The sequence below is a fragment of the Perca fluviatilis genome, chromosome 12 (assembly GCF_010015445.1).
Source record: "Perca fluviatilis chromosome 12, GENO_Pfluv_1.0, whole genome shotgun sequence".
Taxonomy (NCBI): domain Eukaryota; kingdom Metazoa; phylum Chordata; class Actinopteri; order Perciformes; family Percidae; genus Perca; species Perca fluviatilis.
In genome coordinates, this window is record NC_053123.1 from 22,528,237 (window position 1) to 22,553,083 (window position 24,847).

Here is a 24,847-nt window from a genome sequence, read left to right on the forward strand (position 1 = left end):
CACATTAAAAAGCAAATCTCATCTTAAAGCGCAAATCATCCAAAAGTTTGGAGACAGGCACAAAAAAAGTGAGAAGAAGAAGAGGGCCTGTGAGATGAGAAGAAAGGGAAGAAGGGTGGGTGTATTCATGCACAGCACAGCGCGAAAACACCACTTGCTATCTCTTGACAAAACTGAATCATGCATATGTATTCTGTGACAAACGGATTCTAAAGCTTTTCTTCAAACTTTAATAAAATCAGGGTGAATTGCTGGGCATGTTTGCTCTAATCAGCCCCACCCTCTACTGTCCCTCTCATAACTGGGAGAGCCCATTATGACCACAGCCACTAAACCACGAGGCTACCAAGGCTACAAAATTGTGAGTCACAGCCAACGAGCAGTGGGACAGCAGGCTGGTTGCTCTGCTGAGTCTCAGCTGGTTAAAGCTCTGTTCAGTTCTCCTGCCTGCTCTTTGTGATCACATAAACTGCATTCTAAACTCGCCATTTTAGTTATTCATATAATCTGTTTTCAGACAACTGACAGAGCATACAATACTGAGTTGCTTGCATCGTATAGATGCTACTTATTACAGTAAGGTCATGTTTAGACATGTACGGACTTTAGCCTGAAAAATTGTTCATTTCAGTAAGGCCAGTCTATCTGCCAACACAGAGGGCTCGGGCAAAAAAAACAACAACGGTCTGGCAGAAAAGTTGAACCCGGCTTAAATTTTGCTGGACTGCAGAGTGAAATCACCTGACAAGGCGCTGCGGTGGCCAATCAAATAAGTGCCAGTGTTAACTCCTGTGCTGCTGCACCAAGACATCAATCAAATCATTATTTTATTTATGACTGCACTGCCTGACAAAATAATCATGAATGCAGGTTGATGGCAACAGCTGTGCTATGTTATCGGCTGGGTTTATATTTTAAATTAGGGATCTTCATTTTACTGTCACACAGCCCTGGACCAGCCTCAGGTCATTGTTCTCCAAAAGCTCTGTTTTCCCTGTTCACAATAAAACACAAGGCCAGCAATTTCAGATTTATCCACTCTTGAGACATTTTCAAAAAGCTCAATTTAAAAAAGAAAGCAGCTTAGTGAGGATGGAGGGCTAACACAGAGAGAAAAAGATGCATTTTCAAATTTATCCAGGTAGAGTGGACATAGTCTGTGATTCAAGGTTTCAGGATGGTGACAGTGCTTTGGATGTGGATTGTTAGTATAAATAATGGGTCATAAAGACATTTGATGTGCCCCTTTCAGAGCTGTCAGCAGGGAGGTTTTCAGATGCAACCTGATTGTCTCCAAGCAGTCTGAGAAGCTGCTCTGTTGTAAGCCACAATTTAATTAATTATAAACTACCAAGTCACCAAGAAGTCAGTCAGCAGGATTCTTTCTAAATGCTAAAAACTCCTATAATACTCAGGTCCTAAGCAGTTAAAAACAGACTCTTACTGACGTCACACAGAACTAATAATCACGTTGAAAGGTCAAATAGGTGTTGGAAAGACAGGCGAAATCACAGCACAAGACACCGGGTCTTCCCTCTCCCTTCTGCTCTGACTCAGAGGCAAACAGCTCTCTCCATCACTCACTGGAAAACTGGATTAGGATGAATATTGCTCTGAGGAACCGCAGGGCGAACCAAGTTTCTGACACTCAAACACAAAAACACACAGTTGTAGGTATCAAAAAAACACCTATGCTGAGAGTCTAATAAGGGAGACACAAAAACACAGGTCTGGAGAGCAAGCACAGGCCTTTTTATGGTTGCACTTTTACGACTGTGTGTGAACTTTGTGGTTTGAAAAGCCAGCCCGAGAACAGCATGTGCCTTTGAAAACACTCATGTAAGATAATGGTGACGAAAAACGTGCTTAAAATCTGTGATCCCGTCCTCTAACTGTCATTCTATGTCATGCATAGGTGTGAGTGTCTTGTATAAACCAAAACAGCGTAAATACACGTGTGTGTACCCAGGTGTAGAGGGAGCCACACTGGGAGGTCACAGTGATCCAACCATCTGCTGTTGCAATCAGACACTGAAGGGGTAGCCTGACAAACACACATACACACACACACACACAAAGTATTCATGACAAGTTCACATAAGCACACAAACATACACACCTTCCACACACATTAACCAAATATACACGTGATGTCCTCAAAACATACACACATTTTGAAGGGGCTGACTGCTAGCACACACACACACACACACACACACACACACACACACACACACACACACACACACACACACACACACACACACACACACACACACGGCAGGCTCAGATTTCAGGAAGCTCTTTGCACGCAGCTCAGTCCACAGCAGCCGGTACTAATCAGCAAATCCACCTGCAGATCGTTATGGATCGCTTACTGCAACTCACACAGTCACAGTCACAAACACACACACACACACACGAGCGCGCGCGCGCGCAAACTTTCCTGAACAATCAGCATGCACAGTCTCAGACACGTGCGCACGTACAATCATGAACACACACTTTTAAAAACACTCATGATGCTGATTAGCCCACGCATTGTTCATGGTAGTCTGAAAATCACCCAATGTTCAAATAAAATGTTTATGGGAATTCATTGGGTAGGCCTATAGGCTATTTATGATAGTCAATGGTGACTTTATAGTGAGCGTACTAATTGTTTAAAATCAATTTTCTAATCTAAAATTCATCTCCAAAGCTCTAAAGGTTGAACATTCCTTGATACGGCTACTGAAATTTCAGCACAGCACCATTTTTTCCCCCGCGCGCACGCGCATTTATGCACCCCTCCCACCCCCCACCGGTGTTGTGGCTAACCGGTTCCCCACAGGCGCGCCACGCTGCGTAGCGCGGCCTCACCGGGGATAATTACAGCCTGGCGCGGCAGGGCGAGCGTGGCTTCGAGCCAAACACTGCTGCTCACGAGAGAGAGAGAGAGAGAGAGAGAGAGAGAGAGAGAGAGAGAGAGAGATTATTGGAGCAGTGAGAGACATGGACATATAGATTAAACCCTAATCAATAGGCTGCTAAATTCATCGATGCAATTAATCAGTGGGCCCGTGACATAAAATAACCAACACGATCAATCACACTTCATTCCGACCTTGGGGATCACAAGCGGCAACCCCCACCCCCACCCCCACCCTCTCCCACCCCTCCAAACGCGCGGACAAAAAAAAAATTGAACAGTTGCGTCTTTTTTCTTTTTTAGAGAATAAAGATTAAAACCTTCAAACGAACCTTATCTGAGAGGAAGGAGAAGCGGTGGCGGCTCTCAGCGCAGCACAAGAAAGATCCCCTCCTCCTCCTCCTCCTCCTTTTTTCCCCCCCTCTCTCTCGTCTGTCGGCCTCTGTCGAGTTCCGCTCATAACCTCTCCACCCACCCTCCCAGTTACCCGCCTCTCCCTGCTTTCCGCTGCTGGCGGGGAGCGCACACACACACACACACACACACACTTTTACACACAGAGCGAGGGAGACAGACACACACCCACCTCTTTATAGCTCTCTCGCTCTGACACGCACCCACAAGCATGCACAGCCTTGCACGCACACACGCACAAACACACACACACACACACACACACACACACACACACACACACACACACACACACACACACACACACACACACAGAGGCAGGCAGCGTCAATAAAAAGCCCAGCGCTGTGAGAGGCCGCCGGCACTCAACTCCCCCCCTCCTGCCACTGCGATTAGCGGAGGCTGGCTGGCTGGGGAGAGGCGCCCCTCTGTTATCTGGGGCGGTGGCAGCCTGTGTGTGTTGAGAGAGAAAGAGAGAGAGAGAGAGAGAGGGAGAGAGAGAGAGAGAGAGAGGTAGAGATTAATTTAACTCTTTCGGGGCCGGATCGCAGCGCTTGAAGCTGCGCTCGCTGCTGCACACCGCTCAGGCAGCAGAAGCACAGCCGAGCTGTTATTAGACAGGACGCAGGAGAAAGAGGGACATTAAACAGACGATCATCAAGAAATACAAATGTAATGTTAATTTAATAAAATAAAATAAAAATGTTAATTACTATGAGGGGCCATCTAGGACATTATTCACAATTACCTTACACACATACAAGTGAAATGCTCTCACACACACACACACTTCTGAAATGCTTTAATATACACTACTGAAAAATGATACGCTCACATACTATACTGAAACCTCACACACATAAAAGTGAAATGCTCTCACACACTATTGAAATGCGCTCATATGCAGAAACATGTTGTACATTCATGTTTGTGATAAGCAGAATATGGAACGTGTGTTTTTATTTAATATTCTTGCACTGAGTTTAGTTGGTAAAAAATCTCTTCAGTGGGTGGGGGGTTCTGCCAGGCGAATTTGGACTCATGAATTCAATATTTCTAAAATTTTGTCTACAACCCTGAATGTAGGGTGATGGCTGCATCTACCTTATAAAAAGGCAAAAATCTATCCAGGAGCCAATATTTAGTGAAAAGGAGCCTGAGTGACATTTTGATCTAAACATGGTCAAATTGATTTTGTCAAGCTGGGACATATACTCAAGTATAATATTGCCACTTTTAGACATATTAGAAACTCACAGTTGAAGCATCTAAGATATATGCAAAAGAAATATTAATCTACTACATATCATGTTGGTCGCAGGCAAGTAAGCTATAGCCTTGGAACCATTGAAATTCCTTCAAAGCCTTTAAAGGTCTTTGGAAACCACATTACCTACTTGTACAATGTACAAAAACATACTGCTCCTGCACCATTGAGGAGCTTTGTTTAGCTCTGCTCTGAGAAAAAAAAAAACACAGATTCAAGTTCAGTGTCAGGTGAGTGAGAAATCCTGAGAAGCACCGTCTTATAACCTGTCTTTTCATTCACGGCCACTGTGCAAAAGAAGAAACTACCTGATCATTGGAAATGTGGTGTTTGTATGGTTGATGGGATTTGTTGTACATTCCAGTTAGTTAATTGTATTTTGTAGTGTTTGTTTTGTCCTTTGGAAAATAGTTGTTTGTTTTTGTGCACAGAGCATGGCAAATGCATTCAATAGAATCAAAAATGTATGGCTGTAAACGGCTGCATCTCTGATTATTACTAATATGTTTTTCTTATTGTCAACAAACCTATGTTGTTGTTGTTTAAAAACACATCAATGAGCCACACAAGATGACATTTTTTCATTACAATGAACATGACCACTGTAGTTTATTTTGAGGCAATCGCACATACACCAGCCTGCTGCCAGAAATACTCAATAGGGCACCAAATGTTTATTAATCCACAACTGAAAATAGTCCCCAACTAATCCTGTATAACTCCTGTTTGAGTAGGTTTGCTAACTATACAGTGCCGTTTGTTTTGTGAAAATGACTGAGCTTTGAAAAAATCAAATCAAATTAGGCCCTACATGGAGCTGTTATTAAACATAAATTTCTTCAGTAGGAACAAATGGGCTGAGTGCCACAGACAGAGAAGGGAAGTTGGAAGATGGTTTTAGTCTTTCCCAGGATTTGTTGACAATAGGAATAGTATAGAAGAACACTTTTAAGGCTGAAGCACACGGGCTAAATCTTAGATCTCTGTAAAATATCAAGGTTTACGTTTTCAACATAAAATGAACTTTAGTATTTCAAGTTTTGCATCTGCTCAAATGCCACTCTTTTATGTCTGCATATCGGCAAAAAAAAAGGAGGGTAATTTGACACATTCTTGCAGGCCTGTAAAGCTCCAGTTCAATACAAACAGCCTAGAGTTATCTAATTAAAACATTTGATGTAAAGGGCTACACATGAACTTCCAGTCAATTGCTTATACTTTTAAGACATCAGTCATGCAGGCTGTAATCTCCCCATTAACCTTTTCCAGCCTTATATTTACTGTAAGCGGCGGGGTGAGCAGAGTTAAGGAGGGGTTATACCCTCCACCACATCCCTGCCTGTAAATACTGCTGGGGCTCTAATAAACAGCAGACGAGGCTCCCGGTGGAAGCCGCGCAGAGGAGCAAACACCCATTGGGCCTGCCTAGCTGTCGCTCCGAGGTGACAGAGCTCCAGCTTGTTTTTCAGCGTCTGGGCTGCTGCTGCTGCTGTCGCCTCCCTCCCTTCCTCCCCCCCCCCTCTCTCCCTCCCTCCCTCCCTCTTCCTCTCTCTGTGCGTCACAGCTAGGTCATGGCCGGACTCCAACAATGGCTCCGGTTTCTCGAGCCACATGCACAAGTGCCACACACGCACAAACGCCCCACACAGACGCACAAGCGCCCCACACACACACACACACACACACACACACACACACAACACACACACACTCTGACAAATGATAGGGTTGGCGAGGCGAGGTAATAGTAGGCAGTGCGCCTGCCGACATGCCCGTGGGCCGCGGGTGTTAAATTGTATCCAATTACGGCGCATGCAACGATACGAGGGGGGAATAATAATTCTTCTTGCGTGACAGGGAGATTCGCTTATTTTCCGGGCTCTTTATATGGAGGGGGGGGTGCGGGGCTCGATACGTTCAAGGGTCTGCAGGAGAGCTGTGTAGGTGCGTCTAGGAAAAGTCTGGTTTTCTGGAGGACATGGCGCACATATTTCATTAATCAAAATCCAGTTAACCAGATTTGGAGACACGGCAGGGGCCAGCAGCGTCCGACCAATAATTAATATCCATTATGTAAGCAGCCCAGGTCTTAGAAGCGCACACACACACACACACACACACACACACACACACACACACACACACACACACACACACACACACACACACACACACACACACACAATGGACGGACACTTCACAGGATGCAGGGAAGTGACACCAGGGAATGAGGGATTGCATCAATGTGAAAATGAAATAAACACGCCCAGTCTTAGCTTTGTTATGAAATGTCTCTCCTGCTCATTTATTTGATGGAGTGCACAGTCAAGTAAAACCAGTAACAGTGCCAAAAGAGGGGTAGAGGGGCACAGCGCAAGTGTGTGTAATCCAGTGGTGGGGCTCTGTGAACTGCAAACTAAAGTTGCACTCTAGTGTCATTGTTGCCCAGCAGAAAAGTTCAACAACTCAAGGGTAAAAAGAGTCAAGGGTCACTTTATTAGCTCAACCTGTCAAAGAGGCAGCTGACGAAACCACCTCGATGTGTGGAAAAACCAAATGGGCTGAGGTTGGATATAAAGCGACATTATTATCCTGCCAATCACACCTTAGCTTTGTCCCCTCACAGCACCACTGACAAGGGCCATGAGGTGATGAACCCTCAAAGGCTGTTTGCTATGCCATGTGTGTGTCCTCGTTTTCAACCGGTTTGGACCATGGATGTATTAGGTTTTGACAGGCACCTTATGGCGCCTACCCACTGCTAGTACCAGCTCTACTCTCCTCGGCTCGACCGCTGTGCCCCGTCCTCCATTTTCCATTGCAGATTTAGTACCGCCTCATGCCTGAGGCGAGCGTGGCTGGTCGTCATAGCGACACCGCAGGAAACTGCCGTGACCTAACGTGACACACACTCAGAACGTCGAAGGTGTGTTGTCTTTGACTCTCGGAAGAAGAAAAAAAATGTTTAGTTTCAAAAGAAGCTGAAGGCAGCAAAAAAAAAAAAACGCTGCTGGCTGAACTATTTAAAAATGGCGAGTTTGTTCAGGACACCCCCGTCTGTCGCTAGCAACGATGAAGCAGTGATTAGGGACGATTCTCTCCGACCAATCAGTAGTCTGCAGGTTTTCACGTCACCTTTTGGTATCGCCTCAGCTTGCTTGGAACCTCGACAGAGGCGATACTAAAAAAAAGTATCTGTTAGCTAGTACCAGGGACTTTTTTTTCGTAATGGAAAACCATAAAAGGCGAGTAGAGTAGAGTCGAGGTGAGTCGAGCAGGTACCATGTAATGGAAAAACGCCATGAGAGAAAGCACGTGTTGACTGATTACATGTTTTTTTAGTTGTTCATAAGGCTATTTGTATTGAATCTGCTCAACTGTCACGTGACAGCAGCAGGTTTGGAACGATCTGCACATTCTAGTCTGAGACACGTACAAAAATAGACTATACACTTAAATATATACAGTACATTGATAAATACAGTATAACAAACAAATGTGGTATTTCATAAAAATACAAAAACAACCTTTCAAAGTAATACTTGTGCGACAGTTGCAACAACAGTAATACCGTATGCAAAAAGGAAAAACAGAAAACAAAAACTGTGAGGAAGGAGAAACTCCTTTGGGACTTACTTGCCCTACCAAGTCATCTTCATTGTTTAAAAAAAAAAAACCTCCTATATTTCCACTATACCTCAACTCCCCTCACCCCTATCGCGAAGAAAATTGTTGAGAACTGGGATCAATCTCAGCGTAGATGCTTTCACGTCTGACACACGGGGTGCTTTTTAAAAAGACCTGCTTTTCACCTCCTCCCCTGTAGAGAAGTGAAAAGGTAATTGCTCTGAATGCTAAACTAACACCTTGTTATGATTGCCTTTCAGCCGTTCTTTATGGGTATTTTTCCCCCTTTCATTTTGGTGGTATGCCAAAAGTGCTGCAGAATGCAGGAGTCAAGCAGGCAGCGCAGAGAGGGGAAATCGTTTTAAGACCTTTGGGATGCAGCAGATGCCTTTAACATTAGGAGGATCTTTTGAGCCGCTCCTTTCTTCCTCCACTCTCGTGGTAGTATTGCAGGGAGCTGCAGCTCTGCCTAGTGTGTGTGCATACGTGTGCGTGTCTGTGTGTGTGTCTTTAGGATATTAAATAGTAAAGGATGGGGATTAATAATGGAACCTGACAGCTCATCTCCGCCTTCTATCTGCCTGACTGTCCCCCCCAATCTTCCCTTCCATTCCCTCCCTACCTCTTGTTCCTCCCTCTCAGTTTCTAATCCGCTGCGTCTCTTTCTGGCTGTGACCTCCAGCTCTTCTCCCTCTCTCTTTCTCTCTCTCCCTCTCCCCAGCTCTCTCTCAGGGCCCTCGGTCTTTCAGGGTCATGTCAGGAGAGTAGAAGAGCACGTTGGTGTCATCGTCGTCGTCATCGCTGAGGTCGACCAGGTCAGCTTGTGTGTAGCGCACCGCCCCCGGGTGGTACTCTCCGATCCTTGTCCTGTCACACAGCCGTGACTGCAGACCCAGCTAGAAAACAGACAGAGGCACAGTTTGAAATTAACACACACACACGTGTGTACTGGTGTAAAGAGTATGTCCACACTAAACCGTTTTGATGAAAAACAAGAATTTGAAGATGCAACTTGTTTTTCCTCATTGTTCTGGCCATCCATTCACACTATGATTGCTGTTTCACACACACAAAAACCTGGAGAAGTCAAGAAATGTCCACCTTCATGCTAATATACTCTAACACGCGGGAGCAACAATGCTTGTCTTGATTCCCTCTGGAAACTGAAGCACATTTTTTACTCAACTCAACTACATAAAAGTACCATAATTAAATAAAATGGAGGAACGACATTTTGTCAGTCAATGGCACTCAATATCATATAACTTTATGGACCCATCAGCATTTTTTAAAGAAAAACTTGAACATGAACTGCTTTGTCGTGCACCAGTACAGTAGACAAAGGGGAAAATAACTGTCCAGAGCTACTTGAAGTGTAATTTACATGCTTAATGCTTAAAACGCTTGCAAGCCCCAGGGTGGTGAGAATCAAGAGAGAGCCTGCTACGTTCAGTCCGTTAAGGACCCCACACCTTTCTGACGTTAAATTAGGGGCCGTTGTGTCCGACCATATCTGCCACTTTCTGAAACAGACAGTCAAACCCACTTCACAACATGATATGCCAGCTGAGGTGAGAAAGGAGCCAGGGTTTGAACTTCAACCTCTAGCTCTCTTTTTTCATTCTTTATTCTTTACACATCTATTTCTGTCACTTCCCATGCAAACAACCAAGTGCAACACTATGAATTTAATATGAACTTTTGTCTTCTGGCATGGTCGGACAACACATCTTACCAACTAGTTTTGTGTAGCATAACTCAACACTTGAGTTGAGTCATGCAAGAGACACCCCGTTCCGAAGCTGGTTTTAACATCCGTCCTGAGTGATCCGATCACAAGTAGAAAGCTCTAGGTACATGTGAAAACTCTTTCAGGGACGCATTGAGATCGGATCTCAAAAACCACATTTGGAGGTGGTTTGAGACACGTGTCCACATTCTAATAGCAGTGAAAACGGGAATGTGTCCGGTGTCCACATTAAAGACCGCCTACTCAGCTGTGAGCGGAACTACGTAGCCTACTCATTCAAAGTATTTCTCATGTCACAGAAACCACTGAGTGAATCGTGCGCTGCCTGCTCTTGGCTGTCTACAGTGTTGTTGCCTTGAAAAGGTATCCAATAATGTTATTTTTAGTTTCATAAAACGTCCCTGAATTCACGAATATGTAGGATATTACTACAAAACTTCCTGCTCCTATGTCGTTTCCTTCTGTTATTCATTATTGTCTAGCATTGCCGGAGGTACACAGCGCTGTCGGCGAACTGAGTGGTCAATGCAGCGACTGTGAAACGGTTTCATTTCCTAAAAGTTATTCACAATAAAAGTCCCCTGTTATTTTGGCATTTGAGTGCTTATTATGAAGCGGCAAAATCAGGAAACGTTGGGTCTCCATCAGCAGTAACGTAACACGTGTGCTGCTGTGCTCCTGACGACTCCTAAGACTCCTTTAACATGAAACGTAAAATAAAGCCATTATAATATAACTATACTTCAAACTACAGAGTTAGAAGCTACAAAAGTACTGAGAGCTGAACACAGACACTTAAAAAAAAAAAAGTTCTTCTCCTGCATAGGTCCCGCTGCCGGTCAGTAGACATCCCTATGTTGGCACCCTTGTACAGTCTACGGTCGGCAGCACTTTTTTCATTTTTCACTTGATTTATGTGAGAGGAACAACTGACATTTATAAACACGCACAACCAGCCTATGCAAACGGAAATTATGTCCGTGTTTATTTGCATGTAGAGCGGGGAAGTGAGATCTGATCACAAGTGGTCACTCAGGACGCATTTGGAGACACATTCTACTGACAGGTGAAAACACCTGTACCTAGAGCTGTCCACTTGTGATCGGATCACTCAGGACGGATGTTAAAATCAGGTCGGAACGGGGCCAGAGAGTCTGCTACTTTGAGTTAGTGTATGTGTAAACAGGGCAGTAGAGCCGAGTGGAGCATACGGACACCTTTAGTGTGACACAATGATCTAAGCCTGATCATCAGGTAAGTTAGGAAGACAACTCAATAGTGAATTTCAGCCATTTTAAAACACAGTATAGGTGATCACAGAGAGCGCAGCATGATTAAAGCATAGACAGTATATAATGGACCAACAGACCCCGTTGCTCTGGACGGAGACCAGTGAAGGCTATTAGAAGCACTTTTCCGGTGATGGCCAGCATTACTGCGCAGCCTCCAACTGAGAGAATGTGACGTGAGCAACGTGTCTGAAAGTTGGAAGTCTTCTGGTAGCTGCGCCAAGAGAAATCTCAATCATTCCCAATCTTACAGAGACAGAGAGTGTAGGTATATGTAAGGAGATAACATAGGCACAGGCTAATTATTGCTAACGAAAATGCTAGTTAACATTAGTAATTAATCCTAAACAGCTCATATAAGCCAAACTGCCTGCAAGCTTATCCTGTACTATACGGTAATTCCTCTACTATGTGACACAATCGTTAGCCTATTTTTACAAAAACGTCTGCTACGGAGCCATAACGTGAGGTACAAGGTAATGGAGCCTTTTCTACATTGTCGTGTTTCTTTAGAAATAAACAACGGACAAATAGAGTCTTTAGACGCTTCAGATGTAAAGTTATTTGCAGTCAAGTGACGTAAAAAAAAAAATGGCGGTCAGCGGAATGCTAACAGGAGGTGATGGCCAGGTAGCAACAAAATGGCGCCATAGATGGCTCGAGTTCTGAAGCGAAGCTTACCCTCTTGGTTTAAAGGGGCGCTATGCAGTTTTGGCCATTTCTTCGCGGTTTTCTCGCAGGTTTCTCTATAGAGCTCCCCCTACAGCTTCGGAATAGATATTTGGCAGCTCCTATGTTTACTTGTGTCTGACTCCTCGCTCGGTCAGTCTGCCGTTTCCTCTCTCTCTGTTCCTCCGACAATGCTTTCCTAGCTTTCTGCTTCTTTTTTGCCGGCTCAGCCATGACGATAGCGTGAAAAACTCCATCGCTACCTTGTTAGCCGGTTCCTGAATGGGCGTATGTGTGCAGTGCCGTGAAGCAATTCGTTACATCGCGAGACCTGATATCACGCGATTCTTCCTGACGCTGAGGCTGGCGGAAAGTTGCAAGGGTGGTTTTTCCGCTCACAGGCGCTAGGGGGAAGCTAGACGACCACCATTCAACTCAGAAAAGTCATATAACCATTCCAATGACTCCGAAGCTGTTCAGTTAAGGTACATTAAGCTAAAGAAACTGCATAGTTCCCCTTTAAAGTAAATCTGAGACTCAGCAGAGTAACCAAAAATAGGAGGACAAAGAAGAAATCTTTATAAAAACGTAGACACAAATATCTTTCACATAAACAGCATTTTCAAAATTAGCTAGCTTAGTGTGGACGTACTTTAAGATTGCAGCGATACTGAGACATACGTTATATGTATTTTCCTGCATGCACACTGCATACACACAGAAAAAGTAAGAGGTGAGCTCATTGCAGAGCCACAGGCAGTTCAGCTGTGTGGCTAGAATGCAGATCAATATCTGGGAAGGAAAGAGTGGAAGAGGGGGGAGAGAGGGAGCGAGAGGGAGAGTACACAGGTGGGAGGGAGATGCAACACAAAGGAGAGCGGCAGAAATAATGTAAGAGATAAATGCCAGAGATGCTGTAACAGGGTACAGGGAACACAAGAGGCATGGGAACAGACACACATCCAGAGAGATAGAGATAGAGACGGGAAGAGAGACGGAGGAGGAGAAGAGTCAAAGACCGCAAGGAAAAGAGGGAAAAAACAACAGAGGAATGGATCAAGCAAGAGATACGAGGCAGAGAGACAGTTTACATGCACACAAAAAAAAACATGAAACATAACTGGCAGTTAGCGTGGCTGGTCGTCGTAGCGACGCCGCAGGAAACTGCCGTGACCTAATGCTACACACACACACACACAGAACGTCGAAGGTGTGTTGTTTTTGATTCTCGGCACGTGGCTGTTGCCACAGCCAGAAGACACATTTAGTTTCAAAAGAAGCTGGAGGCAGCAAAAAAAACACAGTTGGCTAAACTATTTGAAAATTTGGGGTTTTAAAGGACACCCCCGTCTGTTGCTAGCAATAACGCAGTGATTAGGGACGATTCTCTCCGACCAATCAGCAGTCTGCAGGTTTTCACGTCACCTTTTGGTATCGCCTCAGTTCGCTTGGAACCTCGACGGAGGGGATACTAAAAAAAGGTACCTGTTAGCCGTTTCATAATGGAAAACCAAAAAAGGCGAGTAGAGTCGAGGCGAGTCGAGCAGGTACCATGTAATGGAAAAACGCCGTAAAAGGTGTAGTTAAAACACTGCAGAGCACTGGTTGGTTAGATAGAATTATTACTTTCGTAACACGGGACATCCTGCACAAACCGGCTGTTTTAAATAGCCAAGCTATCAGTCAATAGATTGGCAATTTATTTTTTTCTTTCACTCGACTGAGATTAAAAAACACGGCAGCACAAAAAAAATATGCCATGGTCTACTGAAGAAGCACAGACGATCCTGTGTTTGGCTGCAGATGAAAGCATCCAGCGAGAGAACAGACTGTACAGTATTTGTGTTTGTGTCGCGTTGAAGATAATGTCACGGCAGTTTTCAGGCGGCTTCTCTATGACAATAAGCTAAGAATTCCGCCTAAATTCAGGGGATACTATCTGTACTGGAAAACTAAATCGAGAAAAGTACTTGGTACCAAAAGCGACTCAAGTTGCGCCGAACCGAGCCGTACCCTGCGGTGGATATTCGGCATAACTTTAGTTTCTGAGTGATGGTGTACAATTTATTCATAAAATACGTCACCTTCATCTTGCATAATTACTTATTTAGGTATTAAAGTGCTTGCCTGCATTCAAGATGCCTTAAATGTACAGTTTCACTTTTTTATTTTTCATTATGCCAATATAGTGGGAAGAAACACGTTATTAACAACGCGTAAAAGTAAGAATCGGAATGAGAATCGTAGATGACAAGGTTACGGATTCATATGTTAACTCATTTTTCTTACGCTCAAAGAAACAAGGACTGTGGATTTTGTCTCCTATTTGTTACACTGTTGTCACATCAGGAGTGGGATCCTTTAACGGAGAGTACGGTGAGAAGGGATCGAAAACACTTTCAATATACACATGGCATATGAGAAGTGTTTTAAGACAGACTTGGAAACATCCGAGCCAATCCCTTTAAATGCATGTAAATGCACCACAGGCAAACAGCGAGAGGAACAGAAAGAGAGCGCCAGCGCCAGTGAGTAAGGTAGAAGAGGCAGGGTTAGGAGGGGTGGGGGGTGTCTGGTACGAAAGAGCAGATTTGTTGCGTTGAGGGAGGAATGCTTTGACGCTGTTACCCCCCCCCCTCCTCTCCCTTACCCCTCCTCTCCCGCGCCAATCTCACACCTGATGTGTGGGGGCTGCTGGGAGTTGCATGCCAAGATGAATAACAACCGGCTGTTAGTCACGATAGAGCACGAACACACACGCCGCCGCCTCTCTCTCTCTCTCTCACCTTCTCTCTCTGTCTTTCTCTCTCTGACACACACAAACAGCATTTTCTCTGTGATTTACGAACACATTGAGATTCCATTTCACTCCTCTGTCTCTCTCTCTCTCTCCCAACTCACTAGTGCTACATTGACATTTGGGTTGAAGGTCATACCACACATTCCAGTCTTCCACATTGTGCTCATGACCCGCTATCAGCGTGGTTGGTGACACTAAGTAGGTGACAATATGTGTGTGTGTGCGTGCGTGTAAAGTAAGACCACAGAGACGTTTTTCTTTGTGGTTCAATATCTCAATAGCTCTGGCTTAGACCCGCAGATACTGTCAAAATGTTTGTAGATTGAGACGAATGTGTGTAAAACTGTATTGATTGTGGTGTTTATTGAACCAATGAGGTTTGCGGTTCAAATGTAAAAACGTCATCAACATCAATTTTGTCTTCATTACATTTCCCTAAAAGCTTGATTTGTGAAAGAGATAAAAAAAAATGAAAGTCTTCTTGATTTGTAATTTCACTCTTTAATAAAGGGGATTTTGGCATCAGACCCAACCCATATTTCCTGTGTAGGTGCTTCATGAACACCTGTGACAGATGGAACCAGTCGATTTGGAAAGTTAAGTAGTCTAATTACAAATTCTGAAGCGAGGTACTCGGAAGAAGGCTAAAAACATGAAAAAATAAATAAAAAAGTGAACTTAAACTTATAATAAGTATTAGGGTTGCTTAACCTTTTTCTTCTTACAAAGTGATTGTATAATACAGATGCATTAGAAATGTTTTTAAGGCTACAACTAAGTTATTTTTATTATAAATTAAGCTGATTCTCATTAATCGCTTATTCTATAAACTGTCAGAAAATAGTGAATCAGATCATATAAATCAGATCATATAAAATATGCAATAATCACACGGGTGGATATTTACTTGACAAATTACTTCTTATTAAGTTTGTTGTCAATTCAATCGTGGCTGTAGACTCTTACTCCGGATTTCCACTGAATGCACAACGTCTGCGGAACGGCTCCGTGCTCGGCCGTCCGTCAATACCCACCAGGTCCGGATTTGTTGCGTAAAGGCTGCGGCCATGACTGACAGCTGATGTCACGAGGACCCACGAGATCTCGCAAATTCAAATAGAATAGAACCACAAAACCAACAACAGTTTGTTTCCATCCAGAGGAGTAGAGGGGAAACAAGTCTGTGCTGTGTTTTCAAGGTGTAGTGCAGGGAAATATGATCCGCCGTGAGCACGGTGTATTTTATTTTGAAAATTAACCGGATGTTTATTTTGTTTCTGTGCTCGACTTCCTGTCCCGCACTATCTGCCGTGTGCTGAATTGCTCCGGAGCAAAAATAGAAGCTCTGCGGACCGCCAGAGCTGGGACGGAGTCGGAACGCAGCCGTTCTGCAGTCAGTGGAAATACACACATTGACTTTAATGGAAACCTAATGACTCCGCCGCCGTTCCGGAGCGGATCCGCAGACGTTACACAACCGGTGGAAATTGGGGGTATGGTGCCTTCACACCGAGGTGTTTTCAGCGGCGCGATTACATACAAAATCAATGCAAAGATGCAAAAAGAGGGGCGGCGTGAATGACGCCACGCAAATGACACAACGCGAATGGCGCAACGCAAATATTCTTGGTGTGAATGTCCTATTAGTGTTGTTGTCAAACAAATATCTCCATAATGTAAATAGAAGTGTTACGGAAAGGTTAGCAGATCTGACCTAGTCAGATTGGCAAAGCAACTTTTGCGTAAAAACGACTTGGTAAAATGACGTATTCAGACATGATCAAAAAAGTTATTTTCCAAATACATTTACATACTGATTCACATGTCTGAATGGGGCTATAGATGTGTGTGTGCAGCTGCTGTACCTGAATGCCAGTAGGGCTCAGTAGGCTCCACCAATCCCTATCCAGACCAAAAACAAAGGCATTGGCCAAGCCGTGGAGTGGTGCTGACAGGACGTGCAACAGAGTGAGCGAGAAGGATGGATCCTGTGGGTAGAAGGCATTATGGAGCCTGTTGGAGAAAAGAGGGGAAAAAAGGAGAGAGAAACAGAAGTATTGAGTTCATCCATAAAAAAAGTTGTAAATATAGAGACAACCTGCAATAGAGCTTCAAGGGTGAGGATGGAGTGATTGAAGGAGAAGTCAGAAGGAGTAGAGAGGCAGCAACAGGGAAAAAAAGGGGGAAAGACAGAGAGTGAGATGGTTGATAGAGTACCAGAAAGAGGGAGAAAGAGAGGGAGAGGACAAGTGAGTGACAGACTGAGGGACAGGGTGAGAACAAGAGGTAATGAGAGTGAGCAGCAGAGGCAGAAAAAGAAAGGGGGAGAGAGAGGAAAAGGGGAGGGCGAAAGAGCGAGTGAGCTTTATATCAGCGTTTAAGAGCCCATTAGGCAGCGTGAGACGGCTGGGCTGACACATTCTTGGCTGCCGCCTCGACAGCACGCAGCACTTTACAAGGACAGGGAGAAGTGTAGCGCTCAACTCCCTTCCTCTGCATCTCTCCCCTTTCTCTCATCTCAGTTTCCTGCTTCTCCTGACCACAATTTCACCGTCCAATCTTCTCCATCTTTTTCATTCCATGCACGTTTCCTACACATTGCCTCCCCGCTTACGATATCTCTCCCATTTCTTTGCATTCGGGTTTCATCTGTCTGGGTTACTCACTTTCATCTTGACTCATGAGGGTGATCCTCGATTCTTTTCAATTCCCCTTCCTGTGCCTATCTCTCTGGGAGCCTGGGGCATGACTAGAAGGAGAACCTGATATTGTGTGGTGCGGCTGCAAACTAACGGGTGCCTCCGAGAACAATGCCGCTCAGCCATTAACCCTGGATTAACCCTGTATTAGCGCTGCTCGTCGGGTTAGCCTGCCGCTAATGTCTTTTATTGATCTATTAGCGAGAGAATCAAACCACACACAGCTCACAGCGTTTTCCCTGTGTGCGGTGGTCCTGGGTTGGGTGTGCAGGTTGAACTAAGTAGCGGTGGTGGTTGACCTCGGGGTTGGAAAATTCATCCCCAAGCTACTTGTGCCCAGCAGGGAAGGAAGATACAAAACCAACCATTTGAGGAAAAGAAAAAAAACACTGTGGTATTGTGGTTACAAGGAGTTACATAAGACACCACAGTCACTCATCTCTTCATGACTGACAGTCAGAGGACGAGAGTCTACAGTTATTAAAATTATAATGATTTTGTTGAAATCATTGGTAACAGCACAACTGTTGTTTTGAACTTTTCTCCCTATAATCACTTCACAACAGTGTTGCCAATAGTGTGACATCATTGTGCACCATGCTTATCTCTTACACTCTCTTTCCACAGCGCTGGGGAGGAGGGTCTGGTGAGACCACACAGCATTCCGTGATGGGAGAAAAACGTGCTCTGGTTTATTGGCATTTCTTCAAACCAATCACAATCGTCACGGGCGGCACTAATTGCCGGACAGAGTCACGGTGCCGCTGCAAAATAGCCTCGGGAAGGAACTTGTTTTGGTGGAACGTGTGTACGTTGTTTTAGTCATGCAACAGAAAACTCAGATTCAACAGATAGTCTAGCTAGCTGTCTGGATTTACCTTGCTGAGATCTGAGGAGCAGTTAACCATAGTCCTCACAAATACTGTACACCAGAGTTTGAAATTCCAACAGAGAGAAAGCGAAAGGTAACGGACAACCAGCCGAAAAGAGTCCCAATCCCGGAAGTGGAACGTCATGGATATAGACTAGGGTCTACTATCAGAGTAAATTAAGCTAATAGCATTAGTTTACCATCGCTCTGTCTGCATTTTTCTTCTCCTCTTTGGCTGGCAGTAACGTTAGTCATACAGGTCAAAATGGTGCTTATCTATTCCGTTTAGGACTGACCCATCTCCCAGAACAAATAACTTTGGGCTGAATGGAACCTGGGTCCCTGCAATCTGATATAGGTTATCATGTATCATGGAACAAAATTCCTGGACCTTATCATAGGACATGAAGTAATTGGCCGTCCGTCTTACATTTCCAACAATTCGGTAGGTCTTTCAGACCAATTCTAAACAATCTGGAGGGAGTCCAATAGAAGTAATGCGTAATCTTGAACTGAATGAGGCGCACCCTCACATCGCGCTTTAAGTTGAATGAATTGACCAAACATACCGACATGACTTTGGAGGACTTCAGTTTTGGTAAATGTTTGGTTTTTTTGCCCAGGTTTTCTGTGAATGTCAAAAATGCTGCACCTTGAAATTACAGGTTAGAGGCACTTTTACTTTGTCAAACTAAGCAAGCACATCATTATGATCATTTCTGTTCCCTTTAAAACCCAGTGAGAACTGCAGGTGAACCGCACAGAAGATGATTATGGAGATTCGTCCACAAATCTGGTTATAATCCTCTCTGATCCTCTTTTGCAGCACAAGGTTGCAAGGTTTATTTGCTACTAATCTGTCTCCATTTACCTTCCAACTACCCTTTAAAAAGTTGTGACAGGGAAGAAACCACAAGTTGGGTTGGTGAAGGTTGCGGACCAACCTGTAATGAGAACTGCTGTTAAGTCTTTTTGGGTAATGGTGTCAACTAAATGCCTAAATGCAGCCTAAAATAAAACCAACAGTGCAGCGAGTGGAGCGTAGAGTGGCGTGTCCTGGCACTTGTCGGAGTAAGGACCATTTCAGAGCGATGCTGCCTATTTTCTGGGTTAGCCTACTGCTGTATCTCCGAGGACCAGACCAGCTGCTGCTCACATTCATTTCACTTCCCATTAAAGGTGAAATAAATCAGGAGTCCCCACACAACCTCCTTAGAGACGCAGGAAACACACACACACACACACACACACGCACGCACACGCACACGAGAAAGTCGGACACAAGCGGACATGCATAAACACACAACGCTGCCTGTGCATGTGCGTAGAGGTGTGTACATACATTATAACTTAGGTCATATGCATTGAGGATGTCAGGTAAAGAGGAAATGCAATCGATGTGTGTTTGTGTGAGCGTCTGCCTGTGTGTGTGTGTGTGTGTGCGTTTCTGTGTGTTTCTCTGACAGCGCAGCGGTGAGAGTGAGTGGGTCTGCGTGAAGGGGGGCTATTCCTGGCGTCTCATTTTTTTTTTTTCCTGCTGCCGCAAAGAAATGCGATCGGCGTCCGGGAAACGAGAGCTGGCAGCAAGCAATCATCTGCCTGCCACACACACACACACACACACACACACACACACACACACACACACACACACACACACACACACACACACACACACACACAGCACCTCGCAGTGCCGAGCAACACGCGCCATGGCAACGGAACAGCCGCAATTAGAGGCAAGAGCCTTTCCCCTCCATCGAGGGAGAGACGGAGAGCGAAATGAAAGGACGAAAGAAAGAGCAGGCGAGAGAGAGAGAGAGACAGGAAGAGGGGAGGGGGCGAGACGAGTGTCAGAGAAACAGCACCACACAGGAAGGAGAGAGGGAGAGTGGAAGAGGAAAGGAGAACACGATAAAGAGGTGAGAATGTGCAAGAGTGAGGCTGCGAAGGGGAACGAAGGCCGAGAGCAATGGAGGAGGAAGAGGAGGGAAAGGGCTGAAGGCGTGAGGCTGAATGGAAAAGACCAAAAAGCAGAGGAGGCAGAGAGCGAGGAAGAGGAGGAGGAGAGATATTCAAAAAGACAGATTGTAAGACATGAGCGAGACAAACAAAAGAGATTACGTGCGAGAGAAACCAAGATAAGACGAGAGGGGGGAAAAAAGGCGAGGAGGTTAGATAGAGAGAGAAGGGAGAGATGAAGAGACGGATGGAGGCGCGTGGAGGATGAGGGGGATGAGGGGGGCTGTTTCTCCTGTGTGAGCTGGGCTAATGAAAGATGAATGAGGGAGGCAGTGGTGGGAAGGAGAGTGTGGCTGCGGGCGATGCCTGGCTGAGCTGCTGCGTGTGTGTTTGTCAGGGGTTTGTGCGTGCGGCGCAGTGGAGCGAGTCTCACAGTTGGCTGACTGGTGTTGGACAACAGGGATGATATTGTGTATACTGTATGACTCAGGAGCAAATGGTCAACAACAATAAACACACGTACACGCTTATACACACCTAGAAGCAGACACATCTAGCTTTCAGTGGAAGCCTGCTGCCACCTGTAAGTATGAAGTCAATCATTAGTACTCGCACGGCGTCTCGGAGCCCTGCTCACTTATTCAGACCTTCCATCTATCATGCTGTCAGTCACTCTTTGAACCCGTCTCTCTTTCTCTCACCCTCCAGATTCTGTGCAAAAGCCTTCAACCGCTGCCTCTCCCTATCTCTTCCAATATCCCACCCTGCCAGTCTATACCACTTTCCAACCATCAATTTCCCTCCTCCCTCCATCAGAGTTCACCTTTTTGTCTGCCTCTTAATTGTTGTGCCGAACATGCTCAGAGCTGTGAAAGAAGCGTACTGTAACAGCTTGGACAGAGACTCCCTTCCATGAGTGGAGGGCAGCCAGACAGAGAAGTCATCCTGACCCTGATCGCACTTCTTCCTCTGCCTGACTTCTTTTTTGTTTTTCCTCCAGACAAATCACATGCTTTGCAGTGCCATAACAAGGCCCTAGTGCTCTGACTAAAAGGGATCATTCATTTCGGAGAATAAATCACTGTTACTATGGTGCGCTGTATTGGGAGGATTTATATACTAGAATTTAAAAACGTATGACCACATGTGGTGATACTCACTGTACAGCTTACCTGTTTTTAAACAGCTTTTAGGGTTATTAAGACCATTTTAATGGACCTAAAATTAAATTTAGGTCAAATTAGGTGTATCAATTTTAACACCAAAATGAAAAAAAGACAAATATTTTCCACAAAGAGACACTAGGAAACAATAACTAGAAATTGACAGAGTTCATTAAAGTCTAATTATGCTTCATGATGCTTTGGGGCATGATAACCCTTTATCGAATTTAAACCAAATACAACCCACTTATTGAATCCAAATCCTTCAAAGCATGATCAGATGTGTGCAGTTTTAACTCGCAACAATTTTAAGGAACAAAGTTATAAATAACTACTTTTTTTTTTAAAGAACTTAAACCCAATGATTGACATTCAATCAGGAGAAAACCTGACCTGTGGATACACTGACTGGGTTAAAAGGTTCTGCTGGTTGTTTACTTGTCTATTGTGCATGTGTGGCAGCCTTTAGAGATGGGGACAGGCCTTTCATTGTCCAGTGACAACATGTGATCAGCCACCCAAATGTGCATAAAGCTGTAATACTTGTGAACTATCTGCAGGAATATGGTGTACTCTATGGATATGGACATGTGAATGATTTACTTTGATCATAGGGTTAACATAGGGATTACTGTCACAGTTATGGGTATGACTCCCATTATTCACACACACCCACAGATGCACAGTGCGCACACACACACACACAACTTGTCAACATGTTGTGCAGAAACAAAAAACCATGCAAACATGTAAGCGCATGCACACACGCAAACATACACTAACAGGCAAAGAGGCACACACAGACCTTGGGGACTGAAGCGGCTAACGTTCACCAACAGAATAAAACCCAAACAAAGAGACATCCTGTTTCCTGGAACACAACACCACTCAACCCTCTGTGCTGGGAGCAGCCAGTAAACACGCGCACATGCTCACACACACACATATACTGTATATACACACGCGCACAAAATCAGTTCATTGTCCAATGCCGCACATGTGTTTCCTTGCGCCCTGATTCATGTACCGCTGTGTGTCTGTGTCCAGCGATGCCACTGGCTGTGACTTAGAGTGTTGGTGCACGTGAGTTCATGCTTGTTAGAGGCTGTGGCCAGAAGTGTGTGTGTCTTGTGTGTGTGTGTGTAAGAGAGAAAGAGAGAGGGAGGGAGGGAGAGCAGATGATAGAGTAGGCTTTAGCGATTCCCTGGAGTGTGAGGCAGCGTTTACGGCACTCTCAGAGCAGCCAGAGTGATGAATATTTAAAGACGTGCCTGAAAGAGCAGAGGGAGGGGGAGCAGGATGCGTGTGTGTGTGTGTGTGTGTGCGTGCATGCATGTATGTGTTTGTATGCGCCTGTGAATGTGTGCACATGCGTGCATGAGGCAGGTTATCTAGTTTCTCCTTTAGCTTTTGCATGTGCTTGTGTATACTATATGCATGTTTATGAATGTATGTGCCTATACATAGTTTGTATGTCTATATACATAAGACTATATGTATCTATATAGCTCATAGGTAGGTATATAGGGACTTGTATATTTTATTTGCCTGTATATGTGTATTGTTTGCACATCTATGTGCATGTACATGTGCCTGTATTCTGTGTTTAAATATGAGCATTTTTTTGTCTGTATGGTGATTTGCATGCATGCAAATGTATATTTGTTTTGTGTGTGTATATATATATATATATATATATATATATATATATATATATATATACACACACACATACATACATACATACACACATACACATATATATATATATATATATATATATATATACATATATATATATATATATATATATATATATATATATACACAGTATATGTCCACTACAATATTAAATCCAGAGCCTCTGTGTGTATGTGTGTGTGTGTGTGTGTGTTGTGTGTGTGTCCAGCCCGCGTGGATGCCTGCCCTGTGTGTGTGTTTGCACTTCACACAGCCCTGTAGGCCAGCTCTCTGTCTCACTAAATGGGGATGAATAGCAGAGCGTTGCTGCTGCTCAACAGGAGACGAATGGCTACGGGGCTCTCCGTCTCCAGTTACAAACCGATCACTGCCTGAGACGCAAAAGTACACACACATGGGCACACACAGTAGGCATGGTCATATATCCACCCAAATATTATCTAGGCCACACAGCCTGATGTGGCTAAACTATCACACAGGCAATCAGGGTGGTAAAAGGGCATGACATCTGACACCACAGACATCTTTGATTTACCGCGAGTTTTGTTATCTGCGTGTGAATAACAGTCAAGAAAACGTCAGAATAATGAGGACATAATTAGAGCAGTCATTCTATGTGCTCTATTAATGTGCTAAATTCTAGTGTATGAAATTATACTAAAATGTAGCTAATCCTGACGAGCTGGAGCCCAATCATGGAAATCTGGAGAATCACTCCTGCAAAGATCAGAGATCATCATGATAGTTTTGCCTCCGAATAAAAAAAAAAAACCATCACGTACCTGCAAGCTATATCAAGCTCAAAACTTATTTTAGTAAACACAGTAAATTGAAGGTGAGGAGATAGATAAATAAAAAAGGCTGGGAGACAAATAAAGATGAGAGTTGGAACATTGCATTCTGCATTTCAACATCTGAGGAGCTCTATGGTTCTAAGTAAACAAAATACACCACAAAAGATATTAGGATATACAGTACAAACCACACATCAGCCTACACACACTAAGGCACAAACACACATCCCTGAGTGCTGAATGCAAGGCGTAGAGGCGAGGAACGGAAGGGAGTGCAGAAAAGAAAGAGAAAGCAGGAGTGAGAGAGAGAGAGAGAGAGAGAGAGAGAGAGAGAGAGAGAGAGAGAGAGCATCCTGGGATGCAGAATGCCGAATACAGTGAGATAAGAGTTAATGTATTCCCCCTACCCCCTCTTCATCCCTCCCGTTTGGCTCTCTCTTTCTTTCTCCCTCCCTCCATCCATCCCTCCCTCCCTCCCTCTCTCCCTCCCTCCTCCTCCTCCGCCTCCTCCCCGTTTGCTTTGAGGGATGAATAATAACTGCTGCTCTGAGATTTCCTCCCTCGTTTTTCAAAGCGCAGTACGGAGATGGGGAAGGTCTGCCTGGCCCGGGTTGTGTGTGCAGGCGAGTGCAGACACACACAAAAGCACAGACACGCACTGAAGCACACACAGACGCACGCACACACCGTCTTGTTCTCGCTGCTTGCCTGGAGCAGGGAAATCAGATCTCCTCCAGAGAAAGGCGGGGGGGACTTAGGCGCTGTAGGGAGCCCATACAAAAATCCCCTGCAAGCACGTATAGGCCTATACACACCACAAAACCCACACGCAGCATCGAGGGAAACCAAGAATAACTAGGAGGATGCAAGCTGCCTCCTGGAGCGACAGGGTAAACTCAAGGTTAAAGACACATCACCGGTTCAAGCCCC

General features: G+C 44.7%; 1 protein-coding gene across 4 annotated transcripts in view; it reads right to left on the reverse strand.

The window, feature by feature from the left end:
- Window positions 1–3,397: 3,397 nt before the first annotated feature.
- Window positions 3,398–24,847, reverse strand: part of si:dkey-100n23.5 (cyclic AMP receptor-like protein A) — a 50,774-nt gene continuing 29,324 nt past the window's right edge. For 3 of the 4 annotated variants that reach the window (XM_039818490.1, XM_039818489.1, XM_039818491.1), the window contains 2 exons: window positions 16,593–16,740; window positions 7,554–9,115 (listed from right to left, as the gene is read on the reverse strand). In XM_039818490.1, the coding sequence (XP_039674424.1) occupies window positions 8,948–9,115; window positions 16,593–16,740 (316 nt within the window). In that variant the 3' untranslated portion in view covers window positions 7,554–8,947. Of the gene's footprint in view, window positions 3,777–7,553; window positions 9,116–16,592; window positions 16,741–24,847 lie in introns of those variants that run through there. The other variant, XR_005641037.1, reaches the window with a different exon arrangement.